General features: G+C 42.4%; 3 protein-coding genes across 3 annotated transcripts in view; 1 reads left to right on the top strand and 2 right to left on the bottom strand.

The window, feature by feature from the left end:
• atp5pb (ATP synthase peripheral stalk-membrane subunit b) overlaps positions 1-19,466 on the bottom strand; it is a 339,131-nt gene that overhangs the window by 91,249 nt on the left and 228,416 nt on the right. The window lies entirely within an intron of this gene.
• On the top strand, positions 3,597-12,719 carry slc2a5 (solute carrier family 2 member 5). Its single transcript, XM_084016015.1, has 11 exons — positions 3,597-3,730; positions 3,864-3,962; positions 4,052-4,212; positions 4,297-4,421; positions 4,491-4,643; positions 4,755-5,068; positions 5,199-5,309; positions 5,385-5,486; positions 10,117-10,192; positions 10,400-10,527; positions 12,353-12,719. Exons 1-11 carry the CDS (start codon positions 3,686-3,688, stop codon positions 12,575-12,577), a joined length of 1,539 nt encoding a protein of 512 aa, XP_083872141.1. The 5' UTR covers positions 3,597-3,685; the 3' UTR covers positions 12,578-12,719.
• ca6 (carbonic anhydrase VI) lies at positions 12,812-17,263 on the bottom strand. The gene is made up of 10 exons (XM_084016014.1): positions 17,124-17,263; positions 16,497-16,676; positions 15,946-16,094; positions 15,682-15,777; positions 14,858-14,924; positions 14,341-14,498; positions 14,059-14,185; positions 13,852-13,935; positions 13,736-13,768; positions 12,812-13,654 (listed from the first exon to the last, which is right to left on the bottom strand). Exons 1-10 carry the CDS (start codon positions 17,212-17,214, stop codon positions 13,020-13,022), a joined length of 1,620 nt encoding a protein of 539 aa, XP_083872140.1. The 5' UTR covers positions 17,215-17,263; the 3' UTR covers positions 12,812-13,019.

The following is a 19,466-nucleotide window of genomic DNA, read 5'->3' on the forward strand; positions in this document are numbered from 1 at the left end:
GTGAAATGTTGTCTTTATTACTGCATCATTCTTGAAGTATAATGAAAATGCTTCACCCATAGCCAGGAATTATTGAGGAAAGTCTTTTTACAGTAAGTCAAACATGGGCAACGATGCAATCTGCATGTATAAATGTGGGACTTTTAGACCTAAATTTCTCCACATTGCTCCAGTAAAATGCTTCATATTAAACATACTTGTAGTCAATTATGTGTAGAAGTCAAATATACCACCCATAGCCAGGAATTATTGAGCAAATGGTTTTTACAGTAGCTCAAATATGGGCAACGATGCAATCTGCATGTATAAAAATGGGACTTTTAGACCTAAATTTCTCCACATTGCTCCAGTAAAAATGCTTCATATTAAACATAGTTGTAGTCAATTATGTGTAGAAGTCAAATATACCACCCATAGCCAGGAATTATTGAGCAAATGGTTTTTATAGTAGCTCAAACATGGGCAACAATGCAATCTGCATGTATAAAAATGGGACTTTTAGACCTTAATTTCTCCACATTGCTCCAGTAAAAATGCTTCATATTAAACATACTTGTAGTCAATTATGTGTAGAAGTCAAATATACCACCCATAGCCAGGAATTATTGAGCAAATGGTTTTTACAGTAGCTCAAATATGGGCAACGATGCAATCTGCATGTATAAAAATGGGACTTTTAGACCTAAATTTCTCCACATTGCTACAGTAAAAATGCTTGATTTAAAGTATAGTTGTAGTCAATTATGTGTAGAAGTCAAATATACCACCCATAGCCAGGAATTATTGAGCAAATGGTTTTTACAGTAGCTCAAATATGGGCAACGATGCAATCTGCATGTATAAATATGGGACTTTTAGACCTTAATTTCTCCACATTGCTCCAGTAAAAATGCTTCATATTAAACATACTTGTAGTCAATTATGTGTAGAAGTCAAATATACCACCCATAGCCAGGAATTATTGAGCAAATGGTTTTTACAGTAAGTCAAACATGGGCAACGATGCAATCTGCATGTATAAAAATGGGACTTTTAGACCTAAATTTCTCCACATTGCTACAGTAAAAATGCTTCATATTAAACATAGTTGTAGTCCTCTATGTGTAGAAGTCAAATATACCACCCATAGCCAGGAATTATTGAGCAAATGGTTTTTATAGTAGCTCAAACATGGGCAACAATGCAATCTGCATGTATAAAAATGGGACTTTTAGACCTTAATTTCTCCACATTGCTACAGTAAAAATGCTTGATTTAAAGTATAGTTGTAGTCAATTATGTGTAGAAGTCAAATATACCACCCATAGCCAGGAATTATTGAGCAAATGGTTTTTACAGTAGCTCAAATATGGGCAACGATGCAATCTGCATGTATAAATATGGGACTCTTAGACCTTAATTTCTCCACATTGCTCCAGTAAAAATGCTTCATATTAAACATACTTGTAGTCAATTATGTGTAGAAGTCAAATATACCACCCATAGCCAGGAATTATTGAGCAAATGGTTTTTACAGTAAGTCAAACATGGGCAACGATGCAATCTGCATGTATAAAAATGGGACTTTTAGACCTTAATTTCTCCACATTGCTCCAGTAAAAATGCTTCATATTAAACATACTTGTAGTCAATTATGTGTACAAGTCAAATATACCACCCATAGCCAGGAATTATTGAGCAAATGGTTTTTACAGTAAGTCAAACATGGGCAACGATGCAATCTGCATGTATAAAAATGGGACTTTTAGACCTAAATTTCTCCACATTGCTACAGTAAAAATGCTTCATATTAAACATAGTTGTAGTCCTCTATGTGTAGAAGTCAAATATACCACCCATAGCCAGGAATTATTGAGCAAATGGTTTTTACAGTAGCTCAAATATGGGCAACGATGCAATCTGCATGTATAAAAATGGGACTTTTAGACCTTAATTTCTCCACATTGCTACAGTAAAAATGCTTCATATTAAACATACTTGTAGTCAATTATGTGTAGAAGTCAAATATACCACCCATAGCCAGGAATTATTGAGCAAATGGTTTTTACAGTAGCTCAAACATGGGCAACGATGCAATCTGCATGTATAAATATGGGACTTTTAGACCTAAATTTCTCCACATTGCTACAGTAAAAATGCTTCATATTAAACATACTTGTAGTCAATTATGTGTAGAAGTCAAATATACCACCCATAGCCAGGAATTATTGAGCAAATGGTTTTTACAGTAAGTCAAACATGGGCAACGATGCAATCTGCATGTATAAATATGGGACTTTTAGACCTAAATTTCTCCACATTGCTACAGTAAAAATGCTTGATTTAAAGTATAGTTGTAGTCCTCTATGTGTAGAAGTCAAATATACCACCCATAGCCAGGAATTATTGAGCAAAGGGTTTTTACAGTAGCTCAAACATGGGCAACGATGCAATCTGCATGTATAAAAATGAGACTTTTAGACCTAAATTTCTCCACATTGCTACAGTAAAAATGCTTGATTTAAAGTATAGTTGTAGTCCTCTATGTGTAGAAGTCAAATATACCACCCATAGCCAGGAATTATTGAGCAAAGTCTTTTTACAGTAGCTCAAATATGGGCAAAGATGCAATCTCAGGTATAAATATGGTACTTTTATTTTGGCATTTCTCCACATTGGTGCAGTAAAACAAATGATAAGTCTTTTTTATTCATCATTGGTGCAACACTTTAATGTAACATTTTATTTTCAATGTTTGATAGGTTCGATATATAGCTTACTGTTGTTAATACCTTTATTTTGAAACCCGGAAGTAATGCAATGTTTCTCCGCATTTACCGCAACGCTGAGAATACTTGTACCCTAGACATGTACATCGATAGTCCGACGTCATAATACATTTGTCTCGGGTGTTCTGCGGAGCAGTTAAAGCTGTTTTTAGTGACAGGCTGGATGTTACCGTTGACGTGCGCTAGCTCAACACCAGTTAGCAACGGTGACTTGTGCTGAAAACGGTCTCCACCGACCTATATCACCTCGGGTAAGTTGGAAATGAGGACCTATGTCCAAAATTCCGAACTTTTCCTTTAAGTTTTTTTAAATATTGATGGAAAGACTTATCTGTTAACATGCAGACAAGTCTGGTGGGTTTATAATTCAGTTGTTTTTTAATCAAACCAACCCAATGCTAAGTTAAGATAAAAAAAATAAGTCACCATCCAAAAATTGTTGTTGAAAGTCTCACCGCTCATCCTGCTTTACACCATACGAACATTATGTGCTCAAACACCAACAGCCTTGTTTTTGCAGTGAGGAAATACTGAAGCAAATGGCATCCAGCTTTTCAGATAAACAGTGTTGGGGTCGTCGTTGTATTGACAAACATACTCAGCCATGGAGATAAGGCCCAATGCAGTACATGACAAACTGAGACGACGAAGTAAACATAAAAAAAATAGACTCGCAGGTGTGGTGTTTCTGCAGAAAATGAATGGTTGGAACGGATTCAGTTGAAGGTGCGGTGCAATAAAAGCATTAAATAAGCACATCAGGCCCAGATAAATATCTTGAATGGGTTAAATGCAGAAACACCAGTCAACAATGTGGAGATGATAACCGGAGCTCTGGTGTCCAAAGGGCAGACAGGATGTAGTAGTGCAGTAGTAACAAAGTGTTATTATTGCTGAGGCAGAGTCCGAACACAGCCATGGCGGAGAGCGAGGAGCGGGGGACGCCTGTGGAGAGGAGAGGGGTGAGTGACACACCAGGTGTGATGACCATCGACGTCTGGTCTGTTCTGTGACGGCATGCGAAGCTGGTGTGTCACGATGTTTGTGTAGTAAAAACAAAGAGGCATCCCATAATGTGCTGATGTCCCTAAACAGAGATTGACCGTGGTCCTGGTGTCGGCGACACTCATATCTGCGTTTGGTTCATCCTTCCAGTACGGTTACAATGTGGCTGTGATCAACTCTCCGTCCCCGGTAACACAGCAAAGCACATTTTACAGTAACATGCCGTGATATGGAGGCCGACATATGTGCTTCTATCAGTATTGTCCTGCCCTCTTCAGTTCATGCAGCAGTTCTATAACACCACCTACACGGAGCGCTACGGCAGGCCGATGGAGGGGAGCTTCCTAACTCTGCTGTGGTCCGTCTCCGTGTCCATGTACCCGCTAGGAGGCTTCTTCGGCTCCCTGATGGTGGCCCCTCTGGTCAACAAACTGGGGAGGTAATATGTCACATTTATCAACGCACTGCAAAAAGCTGTACACTTGTTTGCTTGCCACGATAAAAGCGTTGCCCCCCACGACAGGAAGGGCGCCCTCCTCTTCAACAACATCTTCTCCATCGTCCCCGCCGTGATGATGGGAGTCAGTGAGATCGCCAAGTCCTATGAGATCATCATCGTGGCTCGGTTCATAGTGGGTGTCTGCGCAGGTCAGATATGTTCAAGTTATCAGGGTTTATAGGAGTCGTTTCTGTGTATCTTACGTTTTCTGTCTGCAGGTCTCTCATCCAACATCGTGCCCATGTATCTGGGAGAACTCGCTCCCAAAAACCTGCGGGGAGCCCTTGGCATCATACCACAGCTCTTCATCACCATTGGCATCCTCAGTGCGCAAGTGCTGGGCATCAGACACATACTGGGCAACAGCAGAGGTTAATGTTCACACATCCCTCACTGGTTAGATGTTGAAGGCTGACTTTGGGAGACCCAGGGGAGAGCTTTTTAGATCGGCCCTTTGGTAAATGCGGTGTTTCTGTTCCCAGGTTGGACCCTCATGCTGGGTTTGACCGGCATCCCTGCCCTGATAGAGCTCCTGCTGCTGCCCTTCTTCCCAGAGAGCCCCAGGTACATGCTCATCCAGAGAGGAGACGAGAAGACGGCGAAGAAAGCGCTACAGCGTCTCCGTGGCTGGGACGACGTGGATGCGGAGCTGTCGGAGATGCGTCTGGAGCACCAGTCGGAGAGGGCCGAGGGCCGCCTCTCTGTGCTCAGCCTGCTGTCCCAGCGCTCCCTTCGCTGGCAGCTGGTCTCCATCGTCATCATGAACATGGGCCAGCAGCTGTCGGGGGTCAACGCAGTGAGCCGTGATCTGGTCACCCACTGATGACCACACTCATTATATGGGATACACATAAGTATATATGGTGATGTTTCTCCAACTCTCATCTTATTATTCAACCATAATGCATTTCTCTCTCCCTCCTCAGATCTACTACTATGCAGATAGCATATATGCCACAGCAGGAGTGGAGCCCAATGATATCCAGTATGTCACTGTTGGAACAGGTGCAGTGAATGTCTTCATGACCATCGCTGCTGTAGGTATCCACACACAGTCGTTGGTTGATCGCGTCAACGGGAGACGATCGTTCTGAAGGAGTTTATCTCACCAGGTCTTCATCGTGGAGGCCTCGGGACGACGGCTGCTCCTCCTCTGTGGCTTTGGGATCTGCTGTGGCGCCTGTGTGCTGCTCACTGTCGCTCTCAACTTTCAGGTAGAAGCTTTGGCGCCTCTCACATGTTCAACATGTTCCTCTGCTGCTCTCTAGTGGTGCAGCATACAGGATTAATCTGCTGTTTGTACATCTGAGCTTCCAACACTGAGGTCCTAGGAGGTTTTTTGGAGACGTGGGGGTGGGGTTGAGACAGGTCACATGTTCTTTGTTACTATGGTTATTTGAAACAATGACAATGAGATAAAAGTACCGACATTTAACTACAAAGCAAGGAATCTCTGTCTGTCCTTGCCATATCTTGTAGGGGACTGAGGCACGCATGTCATCTGCATGGTCTGGTAATAATGTAACAAAAGGTTTTGTACCTGTCTCGTTCACCTGAAGGTTTGCTCTCTGACATGACAGAAGAGTTTGATTATTTTGTGGCCAGGAGCAGTAGCCCAGCGGTGTCAGGGAGTGAACACAGGTCCCAGTGCTATTGTGACATGCCCTAGTTACTTATTGCATGTTTTATGCTTGCCAATGTGCTCAACTTGTCAGTGTTGACAGATTTCTGTCAATTCTGTGCTCTGCCTGCCGTCCCAGGGCTCCCCTTGCTGGCTGCAGGTCCCCAGGGCCTGTTGTGCTGGTCCCTGACCCACTGAAGACCACACTGGCTCTGTTTCACATGCAACGTCAGAGCATAGTGCATCATTTAAAGAACAATTTCATCACATATATGTCAGAAAGGGCTGGTGTAGCCTCACAGCCACTGGTGCCGAAACCATTGGGGCCACGAGGACAATGGCAACCCCACTTAAACAAAATAAAATTGTATTGGTGCATTGGTAGCCTGTGTAGGTTATATATGTAGTTTCTTAGTAACTTTTTGGCATAATCTGCTGTTCTATAAACAAAGCCCTAGACTATTATGGTTAAACTGACCGAGTGGATGATTGAATGATGGACTGCTTGATTGACACGCTGAAGACGCACGGATAGGAAGATGCGGGGAGACGTTTTTGCATATCCATATGCAAGAGGGGTGTCCCAATGATGACATAGGGAATTCCATTAATGAGTAGTCAAAACATTCTCACAGATGGAACCACCACGGCACTTACAGGGAATCCCCTCTAGTCATCAAAGCTCGTACTGTAGCAGACTGATAGAAGCCGATGACTTCACTGAAGAGGGACTGTGAGCATTCTCCCTGTGAGGAGAACAGACTGCTTTATGATTGGCTGTTGAGGTGTCACACGCTGGCTCATGAATATCTTGCTTGCATGTGATCGATTGATGCGGCAAAAATGAAGGAGAGTGACACATGCATGCACTTTTGGCCCCCACACCACTGAAATCATCCCGCCGCCACTGCTCACAGCAAGAGGGGCCCGGGTTTGAATGTGTGTTGAATCTGGAGTTTGTTCTAATCGTGTCAGCGTGTGTTTTTGTCCGACTTCCTCCCACAGTCCCACATGCAAGCTCAGTTAATTGATGACTCTAAATCCCGTAGGTGTGAGTGTGAGTTGTTGTCTATGTGTCAGCCCTGTGATAGACTGGCGACCTGTCTAGGTTGTACCCTTCCTTCGCCCAGTAACAGGAAAAGGGTTATTTCACGCCAACTCACCTCCTCAGATTTAGCTGGGAAAATGATTACATTTAGATCTATGTCTGTACCCAACATGCAAAATATTAGCTTTCAATTCCACATAGTTTCAGAAATACAGACTTTGACATTTTGCCCGAAAAAAAGCCAAAATGCATTTTCTTCCAAATTCAGGATCTTATAATTTTAGAATGGATTGATCTGGGAAGCTAATATTGCAGATAAATGGCATCCACATGTTTCAATTATGACACCAGCTGACCTCTGGGGTGTTAATTTATCACTCTATAGGAAGCTAAGCTTGTTGGCCAAAACAAGCTAAAATAATGAGCCATCCTGAAAATATGGAACAACACAGAAATTATAGGATCATTATCTATTCACATGTATATTTTAATATTTATTTTAAGATCTGTTTTCTAAGAATTAAAATGCTGTGCCTCTGAAAACTAATACTATTGTCTTTGTATTCAGTGCACTACATAAATGAGATTAGGGCTGCAGCTATCGATTCTTTTTGTAATCGATTAATTTAGCACTTTATCGATCGATTAATCGAGGAATCGGATAAAAAAAAATTGCGTTTTTAAACAACCAAAACAAATAATGCATAATGAAAATGATGTGGCTGTAAAATGATCAAGCATTTCTAAAAAAAATAAACAGAGGTATTCATTCCAACTCCAAAATTTGGCTCCAAAACTAAGCCCATTTATTAAGTGCCAGTGAGAATTTAACAATACAGTTAAATCAACTTGGATAAAACATGGATAACATTTAATTTACGTTTTGTTTTGCCAGCAATGGCCCTTTCCTCTCCCTGCCCTAAATATGTGTGTATATAGTGTACTTCTTCTGTGCCATTTATGTATTTAGCTTTCTCTATCACTACAGTAACTGTTTGACCGTTCTTTTCTCTGCTCTGAACTCCTCCGTGTCTCCCGTTTGGGCAAACACAACAACTCACAGCCAAGCGTAAATCAGGCTTTCCGATTGGCTGTAAAAGCCGCTACGGGAGCCAATACGAGCGTCCGATGCATAAACGTAACTCTATACGTCACTCGCAAGATGGCGGATGAGAAGTGATCGATATACATAAACAAAACGGATAAATGCGCCACGGAGACGAGGAGACATCTAGTCACATATGTTACAACTTTACGCATTCGTTTTGTTGTCAGAAATAAATCGCTCACATGGGCAAGCAGGATACCGTTGTTTAGCCCCGATACTCTCTGTCGTTTACGGACATTCTGAGGCTGACTTTCCGCCATCGCGCCAACTAAATTCAGAATGAATGACCGTGTATGACGCGCTGGTGTGCTTCCTGAACAACGGTCCGTGTGGAACAATCGGATCCCTGCACATAGGCGCGTCATAGGAATTTAACGAGGCTTCGAGGCAGATGTGTTGCCTCGAGGAATTTTCATAATAGAGTTAATCGAGTAACTCGATGAATCGTTGCAGCCCTAGATGCTACTCAACTGAACACATTTGTTCTATCATATATCATGCAATCATATACAAAAGTATGTACATGTATATGAATAAATAACCTGTTTATCACTCATAAGAAGCATATTTTAGCCTCATGTGGACCCAGGTTACAATTCACCTTGTTTCACAGTGCCAATTTCACATCTTCCTTACATGAGTATCATTGTGAGATACAATCTCCATTTTTTTAATGTCAGTTTATAAAGTTCTGCATTATAGATCTCTTTCCTGAATACTTCCATTTCAGACCAAGCTGCTCAAAATGAGAAAAAAAATCAATATTTATAAAAAAAAGAAAAAGAAAAATATTAACCCGTGGGCGTTCGTTAAAATAATTTGGTCAGTAGATACATCTTATATGAGACAATCTTAATCCATTAAGTAATGGCACCCAGCATTGATCTTTCCTGTTTTCCTGTTCTGGAGGCCATGAGAATGTATTGCCCCTTCCTTGCTTCATGAAATTCACAAACACATCATTTTTATTATCATTTCTTGTAACAATGTTCCCAATGTACCATTTATGAATATAACAAAATGTCACATAACCTCACTTAAGGGGTTAGGCCCCCTGCATATTTACCATTTTTGGCCAAATTGCTACTTTCAGCTGCCTACAGATAGAAACACAAACATTCTTCAGGCATTCTCATACCAGAATCTGAAATTGTGTATGCCAGTTGATAAATATCTGCAATATCACTTTGTTAAAGAGTTCCATTTCAGATTTATTATCCCCTGGATATGAAAACATGTGAACATTTCTAAAAATGTTCTAAAAAAATAGCCCATTTTGGCCAAAAAAACATTTTTAGCTTCCTATAGAGTGATAAATAGGCATCCCAGAGGCTAACTGATGCCTTAATTGAAGAATATGGATGCTAGATCCTGAAGGGGAAAAAATATTTCTGAAACTATGAGGAATTGAAAGCTAATATTTTGCATGGTGGGTACACATATGGATTTACATTTAAGATTTTTGGGATTGAAGGGGTGACCTGGGGACCTGTGTGTGGAGATCAGGTCATGGTGAAATGCAAGAACACACTAGGGGACAAGAAGGACATACACAGAAAAAAGAATTGTAAATGATAGAACGGCAAAAAAAAAAGCACAACATTTTTTATGAGTTAGCTGTTGTCGAGTCCAGAGAGAACCATTGAACCATTGCTTTTAAGCTGTGAGTCATCACTTTAACCTTGTAGTCCTGTGTGCTGGTTTACAAAGCCAGATCAACAGGGAATGCATTAGTGTACGTTTAATATTATAAATGTATGGCCTGGTCAGGAATATAAATATGATGACTTGACATTTATGTTTGCTGGGGTCGTGAGAACTTTGAGTCTCTCACCATTAAAGTATGAGAAAGCATTGGCCGTTCAGACCACCACAAAACCAGGGCTGCCCCCCTGTAATCTCATCTGGATCAACATCGTCAGACAGGCATCACTTTCAACAGCGCAGAGGGTTTAAATCTTTCCACAAAGTCCAGCCATTACGGGATCTTGTGATGTTTTCATCCCTGTTTGAAAGGCCCAACACGCCAGTTTAACGCTAACAGCAGCTGTCCCTTTGTGTTGACAGGAGAGCGTGACGTGGATGCCCTACATCAGCATCACCTGTGTCATCGTCTACGTCATAGGACATGCCATCGGACCCAGTGAGTCTGACCCCACCGGTGGTTATTTTAAACACCCACTGATTACAACAGGGGGGGCTCCATTAGCTGAAGTGTTGTTTGGATACGACCAGACATGTAATGATATATGTTGTAAATCTGCGCTTAGCTGTCTGAGACTGTGACCCTGAAGAGTGATGATGAGTCTCGAGTGTTTTGGTTGTGGTTAACCACATCTGTGCTCTCCAGGTCCCATTCCTTATGTGGTGACCACCGAGATGTTCCGGCAGTCGGCCAGGCCCGCTGCCTTCATGGTTGCAGGCTCTGTCCACTGGCTGTCCAACATCACTGTCGGCCTCGTCTTCCCCTTCCTAGCGGTCGGTTAACTCTTATCAGTTTGAAATGTGATTAGTTACAGGTGGGTTTTTTAAGTGTAAGCGGCAAGTTATTCAAAGTGGCATCCTGAGATGTGATCCTTTATACTTTATTTTGAATTATTTCAGTATGTAGCCTCTATGTCTTTCTTAAGAGCCACAAACTGCAACAACCAGTCAAATAGGAGGCAAACACCTGAGACACATTTTAAGTGTACAGTGTATCGTTAAGCAGATCAACATTTTGGGAAATACACTTATTAGCTTTTTCCTCAGCGTGGTCCTAGAAATTCCTAATCCAGAGTTATTTTCCTGCTTCTGTCCATGTGAATGAGCCTGAGACCGAGGCTGGACCGAGTGCTAGTGTCCTCTATAGGCCCTGTGGATGCAGAAGGTCATGCATCATCATCATTTTATACTCATAAGTCAAACTTCTGTTTGCTTGGAAGGACGTTTTAATCACTGTATCCAGTTTTCTTTATACATCCATTTACATAGCAAGCCTAGAGATTTGAAATAGTGGACAGATATGAGATATGGATATGAGAGGGGTATTTTTATATTGTCTAACGATTCCTTTAGGGATCAATTGAAAAGTGGAAATATAAATTACTGAATGATAATAAGTCATTTTTATCAACAAAAGAAGCTTGGATGGGAATAAGAGTAACCGGCCACCAATCAGTCTCATATCCAAACTGTCATATCCATCATCCATACTGTTTAGCAGCATCTTTGTGAACACATATACTTTGCAGTGTTCCAGTGTTATTTTGCTTTAAAGTGATGGTTCGGAGTGAAATGCACCCTAGGTAATTTCCACCATGACATCCAGCCAAATACCCCCTCGGAAGCATTTTTAGCGATGGTCAGCATTGGTCAAGATAGCGCTATCAGCCGAATGGCTTAGTACTAGCGCTAATGGTACAGAGGGTATATCTTGTAAATTACCCCACTAATAATGCATGGAATGTTACCAAACTTCTGCAGTAGTACACATAGGGTCTGTACTCACAAAACGAGGCATTTGAAAGTTTGTAAGTACACCAGGAGTTTATTTAAAAGAACACTTGCCTGATAGCTTCTATCCTCGGCTGCTATGCTACCGCAGCGTAGACGCCACTTCCGTGTTTACCCAGCCGATGCCGTGACGCGAGTTTCAGGCGAGAGTATGAAAAAGTTTCGCAGAATTTTTATAAATACTTGTATTATCAGGTCAACACTTGTCAACACTTGTTGATCTGATAATACAAGCATTTATAAAAATGCTTCCGAGGGGGTATTTGGCTGGATGTCATGGTGGAAATTACCTAGGGTGCATTTCACTCCGAACCATCACTTTAATGTCGCTTCACTTGGATGTTTGAACTTCACATGTGCAGAGTGAGTTTAGAGTGATGTTTTCAGATTCGTCTGATAGAGGGGGCGGTTTCTCGACGCTCACCACTAATCTCAGTTAACCACAGATATACACGTATGACTTGTGTGATGTCACAACTAGATCCAATCATGGTCCAATACACAAGTGCGATGTCTGTCCTTGTTTATTAGGAGCAGTTGGATCAGTGTGTCTTTCCAATGGTGTAACCTTAGAGATAAACACAACCATTATGCTCATGTTGGCTTCATCTCAAGACTTCTTCGTCAAACCGCAACGCAAACAACGCAGGAATTTGTTTGAGAATTCCAATAAAAGTAGCACGCAAATCACACACACCCCCTCACCTTTCATGCTGTTTACGCCCGAGCAACTGTTTCTGGCTAACTTGTTTACAATATTTCATCTTGAGGACAAACTGATCACATTCCCTCTCTGTCCCCCGCCCAGAGAGGTCTGGGCCCCTACAGCTTCATCATTTTTTCCTTCGTCTGTCTGGTCACTCTGATCTACATCTGGCTGGTGGTCCCGGAGACCAAGAACAAGACCTTCCTGGAGATCTGCCAGATGTTCGCCAAGAGAAACAAAGTGGAGATCAAAGTGGCCGATGGGGATCTGCCACTGAAAGGGAGCAAAGAGAGCCTGGAGGATGCAGCGAGGGTCACGGCCTTCTGAAGAAAAATGAGAGCATTCAGAGGAAGTCTTCACTCAGAGGACGATTGTAATGGACTGGAAATGTCTTAATTTAGCTTCTCTTTTCTATTCCACAAGGAATCTTTTCACAGTCTCTTTGTGTGCAGTCTGTCTTCGTGCCATTCAATGCAACTAAAAATACAGTAAAACTTGATGTGAGTCATAGCCTTATAGAGATGTGAATGGGTCTTTGAGTCATTAAACGAAACCAACATGTCACTTGAAAGCCTTTATTGATTATGCAAAGATATGAAAACAGTACACGGCTGAAGCTACATGCGTTAAATATTGACTTACAGGTGCCTGAAAAACATTTTTATCCTTCATTACATGTGTCGTACACATCTTAAATCCCCTCCATCAGCCCTGATACTTTGGTTTATTGCAGCCTTTATTAAAGTGAACGGAAGCAGCTCGTCTCTCTTCAGGAGCATCTGTACTGACTGTCCAGCTGCACCCCCCCATACAGGCTGAGCGTGGTGGTCCCCCAGCTGAACACGCTCCCCACCGCGGTGCTGTTTCTCTCGCATGACATCTGGTCCCGGATGTTTGCCGTGGTCAGCACATAGTCCCACACGTTGACATCCGTCATCTTACCCACAAAGGCGTCCGCGTTGGTGATGCCCAGTAATCCGTCCTGGTCTTTGCCAACGATGAACACGCCACCGGGGCTGATCGTGTAACCGGTCCTCAGGTACCGCTGCTCCCCCACCCTGCCGTTGACCCACAGCTGGGCGCCGCCGGTGTGCGATTGCCAGGTGATGCAGTAGTTGGCCCACTCGCGGGACTTGAAGTTGTGCGGCAGGTTGACAAACTCGTTGCCGATCCAGAGGCCCACCTCTCTGGAGTCTCTGTCCTCGCCGATGGAGATCATCAGCTCGTTGTCGTTGCCGTTGCTGGCGTAGGAGATGACGGTGTGGACCCCCGCAAGCTGGGGCAGGACATGCATGCAGATGGTGAAGGAGTCCAGCTCCATGGGATGGCTGAGGCGAGCCAAAGCATAACTTCCCGAATTCTTCTCCTGGAAGTTGAGCACCAGAGGAAACAGGCCGCGAGGTTCTGAGGGGAAACAGCAAAAACTAGTATCAGACTATCTGCCTTTAATCATCCACAGTCATTAATAAAAGAAAAAGGACTCACCGTATCTGGTAGGCCTTGAATTTCGAACTCCACCTTAAGGGAATAAGTAAGTAAGAGGGTAAATGTAAGCATTTTCATGTCATATCTAACTATCTTTAGCAGTATTCCTGACTCACCTGAATGCATGTGCTTTCCAATAGACGTGATCAGACCCTCGATCTTCAGCAGCTTGGATTCAATCTCATCTTGTCGGCAAAATGCTAAAAAAGGTGAATGAAAATGAGAAAGGTCAGACTCAGGCCTCCGTCGTGCACCATGTGGACTCTCACTCTACATGATATGGCCCTTTTGTTGTAATCTCCCTGCCTCAACAAGCTACATACATCCTTTCCCGAGCCGCGGCAGGAAGGAAGACTCCACCACACGGCTGTTGAGAGGCTGAGCGATGCGGTAATCATTCCACAGGGTCTTGTTGTCCATGTCCATCAGAGTACTCTCAAGTTTCCTGATCTGCACACATCAGAGAAGAGGATGAAGCTACGGCATTGCACCACATATCAAACACCATTTCCTTCAAATGGTGACGGCCTGCTTCCATATATGACAGCAAAGTTTGACTCCAGAATGTCTCTATTTTATAACAAAGGCCTTCCCGTCTGCTGCACCTGGTTATGTGAGAGAGTGATGGGAGTATCGAACACAGTCCAGAGGATGCTCTCGTAGCAGGGTGGCGTGGTGAGGGAGCCCTCGTATCGGAAGAAGTGGTTGAGGTTCTCGGGCAGCATGGAGCGCACGTCGATGCTCGATATGTGCATGGACTGACCTGTCAGCAGAAAACATAATGTCATGCTTATCCCCGCCAAAATAAATGCGATTGGCAATATTATCTCAATAAGCATCAAAATTGGCTTAAAATTCTTCAAACAGTACTTAAACATATTAGTGTTGATTGCATCCTTGCTATTTTTTTGTGGAAAAACTATAATATTAATAAATAAGATGACCATAGTTCATGAGGACTCCTTGCATAAATAGGCATAAATACATTTTTAAAATCTTTTTTGTATCCTTTATTATTTTTTGGTCTGTCATGAAATCCTGTATCGACCCCCGTCAGGTTCCCATTAAAATCACCTCAGACTCTAACACTAAGGTAGATTGATTTATGAGGGCATAACTCACCTGCATATTTGATTTTGTCCAGACTGGAGATGAAATCACTGTAGTAGGTGTTTTCAAAATGCCCGTCCTGAAAGGAGAAAAGAATGTTCAGATCCAAAACAGAAAACACAGAGAGTGTGTGTTTTAATTTAGATTTTCTGGTTTATTATCAATTTGCCCTTGCTGATTTTGGACATTATGATCATTTTGTATTTTCTGAGATCAGGAAACAGCAAGATCACTACAAAAGTCTGACAGGGCAAATGTTTAGTCAGATGATAATACAGAATATACTGGAGGTAAAGTGAGTGGACACAAAAGGTCAAAGTTGAACTGAAACGTCAGCCTGTAAAGCCTTGGTTGATAATTTAACAGTTCGACTTCTTTTGAGGGTCGTCGCAGCGTTAACCCCGATTTAAAATCCTCCTTTAAACTTCCATGCCAGTGAATCATTTGTTACGAAACGAGTTTGTCCAAATAGCACTAAGTCACTCTGAGCTGCTATCACATGCCAGCGAAGGTGTTGCTGCAGCGACGACCTCGCGTCGTGGCTGAGAGCCACTCAACTGTCTGAGACCTGCAGCATTCCTCTGGAAAACTCATTCATGCTCACATATTGGAACTCATTCAGCGGGCGATATGTCGGCATGTAAATTAACACTCAATAGAGCCATTAACCCAGCGGGATGATGAAACAACTCTACATGGGTCATTGTATTTCACTCTGTTTTGTAAGATAGTTTATCAGGTTAGTGATGGCATCCTGTGTGGATGTTGAAACCCTTGATGGTCAGAAAAAGCAATTCATAGAAGAAAGGGAACAAAGGCCTTTGTGGTCCACGTACATCATAGAAAAATGCGAGTACTGCCAACCCGTCCGGCTTATCTCTGGCTTCGGTAAAGCTCTTGTACTTGTCAGAATTGAAGTGGACAACATGGAGCTGAAAGACAAGGTGGAAATACAGAACAGATTAGATTCCACATGCCCAGAGTAATGATCTTTGTGCATGCATTTCATAGCTGTGCAGGTCTGTTATATTCAATACAGTGGTGCAGATTCTACTCCGTCAAACTTTTATTTTTAAAGTTATCTTTTCTTTTAAGCCAACCTCTGCCATGTAGCGGATGCCGTCTAGGGTGTGCTCTGCTCCGCTGGCCTCCAGGTCCCAGCCACCCCAGTGCAGGTGCATCTGGACAGCTGTGTATTTTCCTGGGAGGCCCTTGGTGATCACCATTGTGGGAGGCAGGTCAATTTGAACTGACGGAGAACATAAACATAACGTACATAACTCAGACTCAGTCCTTGAAACGTAACGTAGAGCCATACACTTCCATTTATTTATGATTTTTTTATGAGACTTGTTCAAGTTGTGCAATCCACCATCATACCACATGTTATATCATTGCAGACTTTTCAAATCAAATCAAAATAGCATGCAGCATATAGTGGTGGGACAATGTGTAACTGTCGTAATAAGTTTTACACCATAAAGAAATACATGTCATTAGATGTCATAATGATTAAAATGGGTTTATTGACAATATAAAAATAAATATCTTAATAACGAATAAACAAACAGTCAAGCCAAGGAGCTTGGCTCTTAATATCAGCCTATTACCTGTTGTGGTTAATATTAAGGTGGAGTAGTTTTTAGATTACCGGAGTGCCCGTTGTTGGACATTTGGAAGTCGCCGTTCTGCGCATCATATCCGCTGAGCTCCAGCTGCAACATGTCTGGGTTGTGCCTCACGCTGCGCCGCTGGATGTCTATAGGAGACTGCTTCTTACCGCCACATGCGGGGTACTTGGTTGGCCACTGCATCTGGTCCAACGCTCCCTCTGTGTGAGAGGGGGGAAAACAAACTATTATCACAATATGTTTTTTAAACTATTCAAACTGCTGCATGCCCTTTTATAAACCGGGTCACATGACGCACAGGACTTGTTCAACTGGATTTGATGACAGCTGTTTCCCGATAGAATTACACAATGCTTCCCGATGCAAAACGCAACACGTTGCCTAATATTGTGTCTTTACGCGCTCCTGGTGATGCCAGTCTGTATCTTTCCAAAGCAGCGTGCGTCACCCAGAAAACACAGCGACCAAATGCCTCGGGCTGATAGTCGACAGGAAACAACTGTAGTAATATTCATTTGAATAGTTTGTCCCTTTTACGCCTCGCACACTTTAAATCCAATATCATTTTGTCACTTTCTGTGTTTTGGCACAACACATTATTTGTATTTATTTTTTAAATCGTATAAATTCTAAAATTAAAATCCTACCTGTGTATGTCCAGTGTATTCCATCACGGGGAATCCCAGCACTGACAACACAGATGAGAACAGCGCAGACAAATCCAGAGAAGAAGTCCATCGCTCTGCCCCTTCACCAAGAGACTGACACCTCGGGAAGGTTTTCTCTCTGGATTTAAACTGCGAGTGGAGGGAGGTGTTGAAACCTCTGCTGAAAACGCCCAGCGCTCGTCCCAGCAGCCCCAAACTGGCAAGGAAGCACTGGCTCACTGGTGACATGCTTTATAAAAGGGGCCTTAGTTGAAACGTTATCCCTCAGTTTGAATCGACTGATTATTTTCTGCAGCTCAAAATCACATTAATACCTCAAATAATTCATTCATTTTGTCTTGGTCGTATTTAATTATCATCAAATATGGGACAAGGAGCCCAAACTCAACAATAGTTTTGGCTTCTTGTGCTGCAGCGTCTCTCGGCATCTATCATCCTTTAATATTTTAATTTGAACTGTAGTGTAAAATAATAATAATAAATGTTTTTGCTGGGAACTTGTCCTTTAACCACACAGGAAACCACAACACACACTCATTCATCCAACTGTCACATAGTTGGAAAAAATTGCAAATCATTCTGGAACCCTCTATTGGCTTCTGATCCAGAACATGAGAGCCGGTGATAAGTAATAGGATATTGTGACATGTATCACCTGTTCATTCGCTCTAGTCACAACATGTCAGACACCTCACATGCCAGAGCTGTTCAACCCGCAGGTGTGCCGCTTGCCAAGAAAGAGCACATGTCCGCACAAGAACATACAAACGAGGGAAACAGAATGTAGTTGGTTCTTCTCCAGATGGGTAATCTTGGTAATTAAGGGTTTGATATTTCAGGAGTCTATTTCTTATTCACCTCCTTGCAGTGAATTGAGTGAGGAGGCCGGTACCAGTCTCATATGTATCTGTTGAATATCAGGCTTCAGCCAGAATTAGCTTGGCTTGGCATAAACACTGGAAAGAGTTGACTAATTAACAAATCCACTCAACAACAATAGATATGAGCTATTTCTTCCGCTGCGAAGCTCCACAGTCGGCCACATAACCTCCACGATACGGCAAGACAACCTCACCTAAAACCGATTCATGGATATTTATCTGTATGAACGTTTTGGAGATGCACAGTAAATATAATTGTATATAAAGCCATTCTATTCTATTGTATTCTATCATTTCTGAACTTAAAGGTGTTTATAGATGGATTTAGTCACCTTTAGATGGAGCCAGGCTAGCTGTTTCCCTCTGCTTCCATTGTTTATGCTAAGCTAACCTATCTAGCTTCCCGACTGCTTCATATTCATGAGAGCTTGAAATTGTTCAACTCTTTCTTTAGTTTAGGGATGAAAGTGGAACTAAGATTAGGTTTGACCTCGTTTCTGATTGGGATTTAGGCCTTTGCACTAAAATAAAATCTCAGGTAAAACTGGCTTGTAAAACAGGATTTGGTGGAGGAGTTTTTCATACAAAGCAACACTAATCTCCTGTGAGTGTTTTTGTGTGTCTGTCTGCTTTGTGCAAAGACGTGATTGAGTTACAAAGTGATCAAAGGACCTCACCTTGATTTCAGGCTCACATCCTTCCTCTCTGGACGGGAGTTACAGCCTCTCTGCGGGTGGCTTTTGATTGATGCCAGTTGTTTTTGTCTGTGGGTTCGGCTGATTAAAAACCATCTTAAACAAGCCCAGGTGGAGAAAACAGGACCGTCCTCTACGGGTGACGTGACAGGAGAACGTTTTTCAAACTCACACAAAGTCTGAGAACATTAAAGAGCTGGGTTTGATGCCCATCGGCGCTCAACTTGCAAACACACCAGCACTTAGAAATTAACCAGAGCTGTGTTCTTCCTCAGTAAATCACCAGGTTTACTTTTGCCTGGAGGACAATGATAGTTGTTAAGGTCTTGGGGACTTAAATGATGTGACTCTGCCGTCTGAGAGTAAGCCTGGTCATTTAAAGCGTACATATGGGGAGCTTGATACAGTATTCAGTATTTAAACTGCAGGTTGTATGTTCAGCTTGGTGAAGAGGAGACATGCTAAATTCTAGAAAGTGAAAGGTGAGTGCTCCACACAGTTGATGTAACGCCTCGTCACAGGGAACCTGAATTTGACCTTTAGAGAGTCTACTTGCATTTTTATGAGTCAGATGAGAATTTATTACGCTGAAGGCCTCCTTTTTTCCAATTTCTCCCAGTACCCCGCTGGGGGAGGGGGGAGGGGGGGAAGCCTAAGAACTTAATTAACTAGTTGATGATGTGTGACGGCGATGCAGATAACAGGCCAATTCAAACCATGTGACTCCAGGTACCTTGACTTCATCC

The sequence above is a fragment of the Eutrigla gurnardus genome (genome assembly GCF_963514095.1).
Source record: "Eutrigla gurnardus genome assembly, chromosome: 8".
Taxonomy (NCBI): Eukaryota; Metazoa; Chordata; class Actinopteri; order Perciformes; family Triglidae; genus Eutrigla; species Eutrigla gurnardus.

Bases quoted from the DNA above. Each gene is read 5' to 3' on its own strand.
- ca6 (XM_084016014.1), bottom strand. From the start codon at position 17,214: ATGGACTTCTTCTCTGGATTTGTCTGCGCTGTTCTCATCTGTGTTGTC. The intron at 14,925-15,681 runs GTACGTGGACCA...TTCTCCTTTCAG, and splicing joins TACTCGCATTTTTCTATGAT to GACGGGCATTTTGAAAACAC. The intron at 14,186-14,340 runs GTGCAGCAGACG...TGATGTGTGCAG, and splicing joins TCACTCTCTCACATAACCAG to ATCAGGAAACTTGAGAGTAC.
- slc2a5 (XM_084016015.1), top strand. From the start codon at position 3,686: ATGGCGGAGAGCGAGGAGCGGGGGACGCCTGTGGAGAGGAGAGGG. The intron at 5,069-5,198 runs GTGAGCCGTGAT...CTCCCTCCTCAG, and splicing joins AGCTGTCGGGGGTCAACGCA to ATCTACTACTATGCAGATAG. The intron at 10,193-10,399 runs GTGAGTCTGACC...TGTGCTCTCCAG, and splicing joins AGGACATGCCATCGGACCCA to GTCCCATTCCTTATGTGGTG.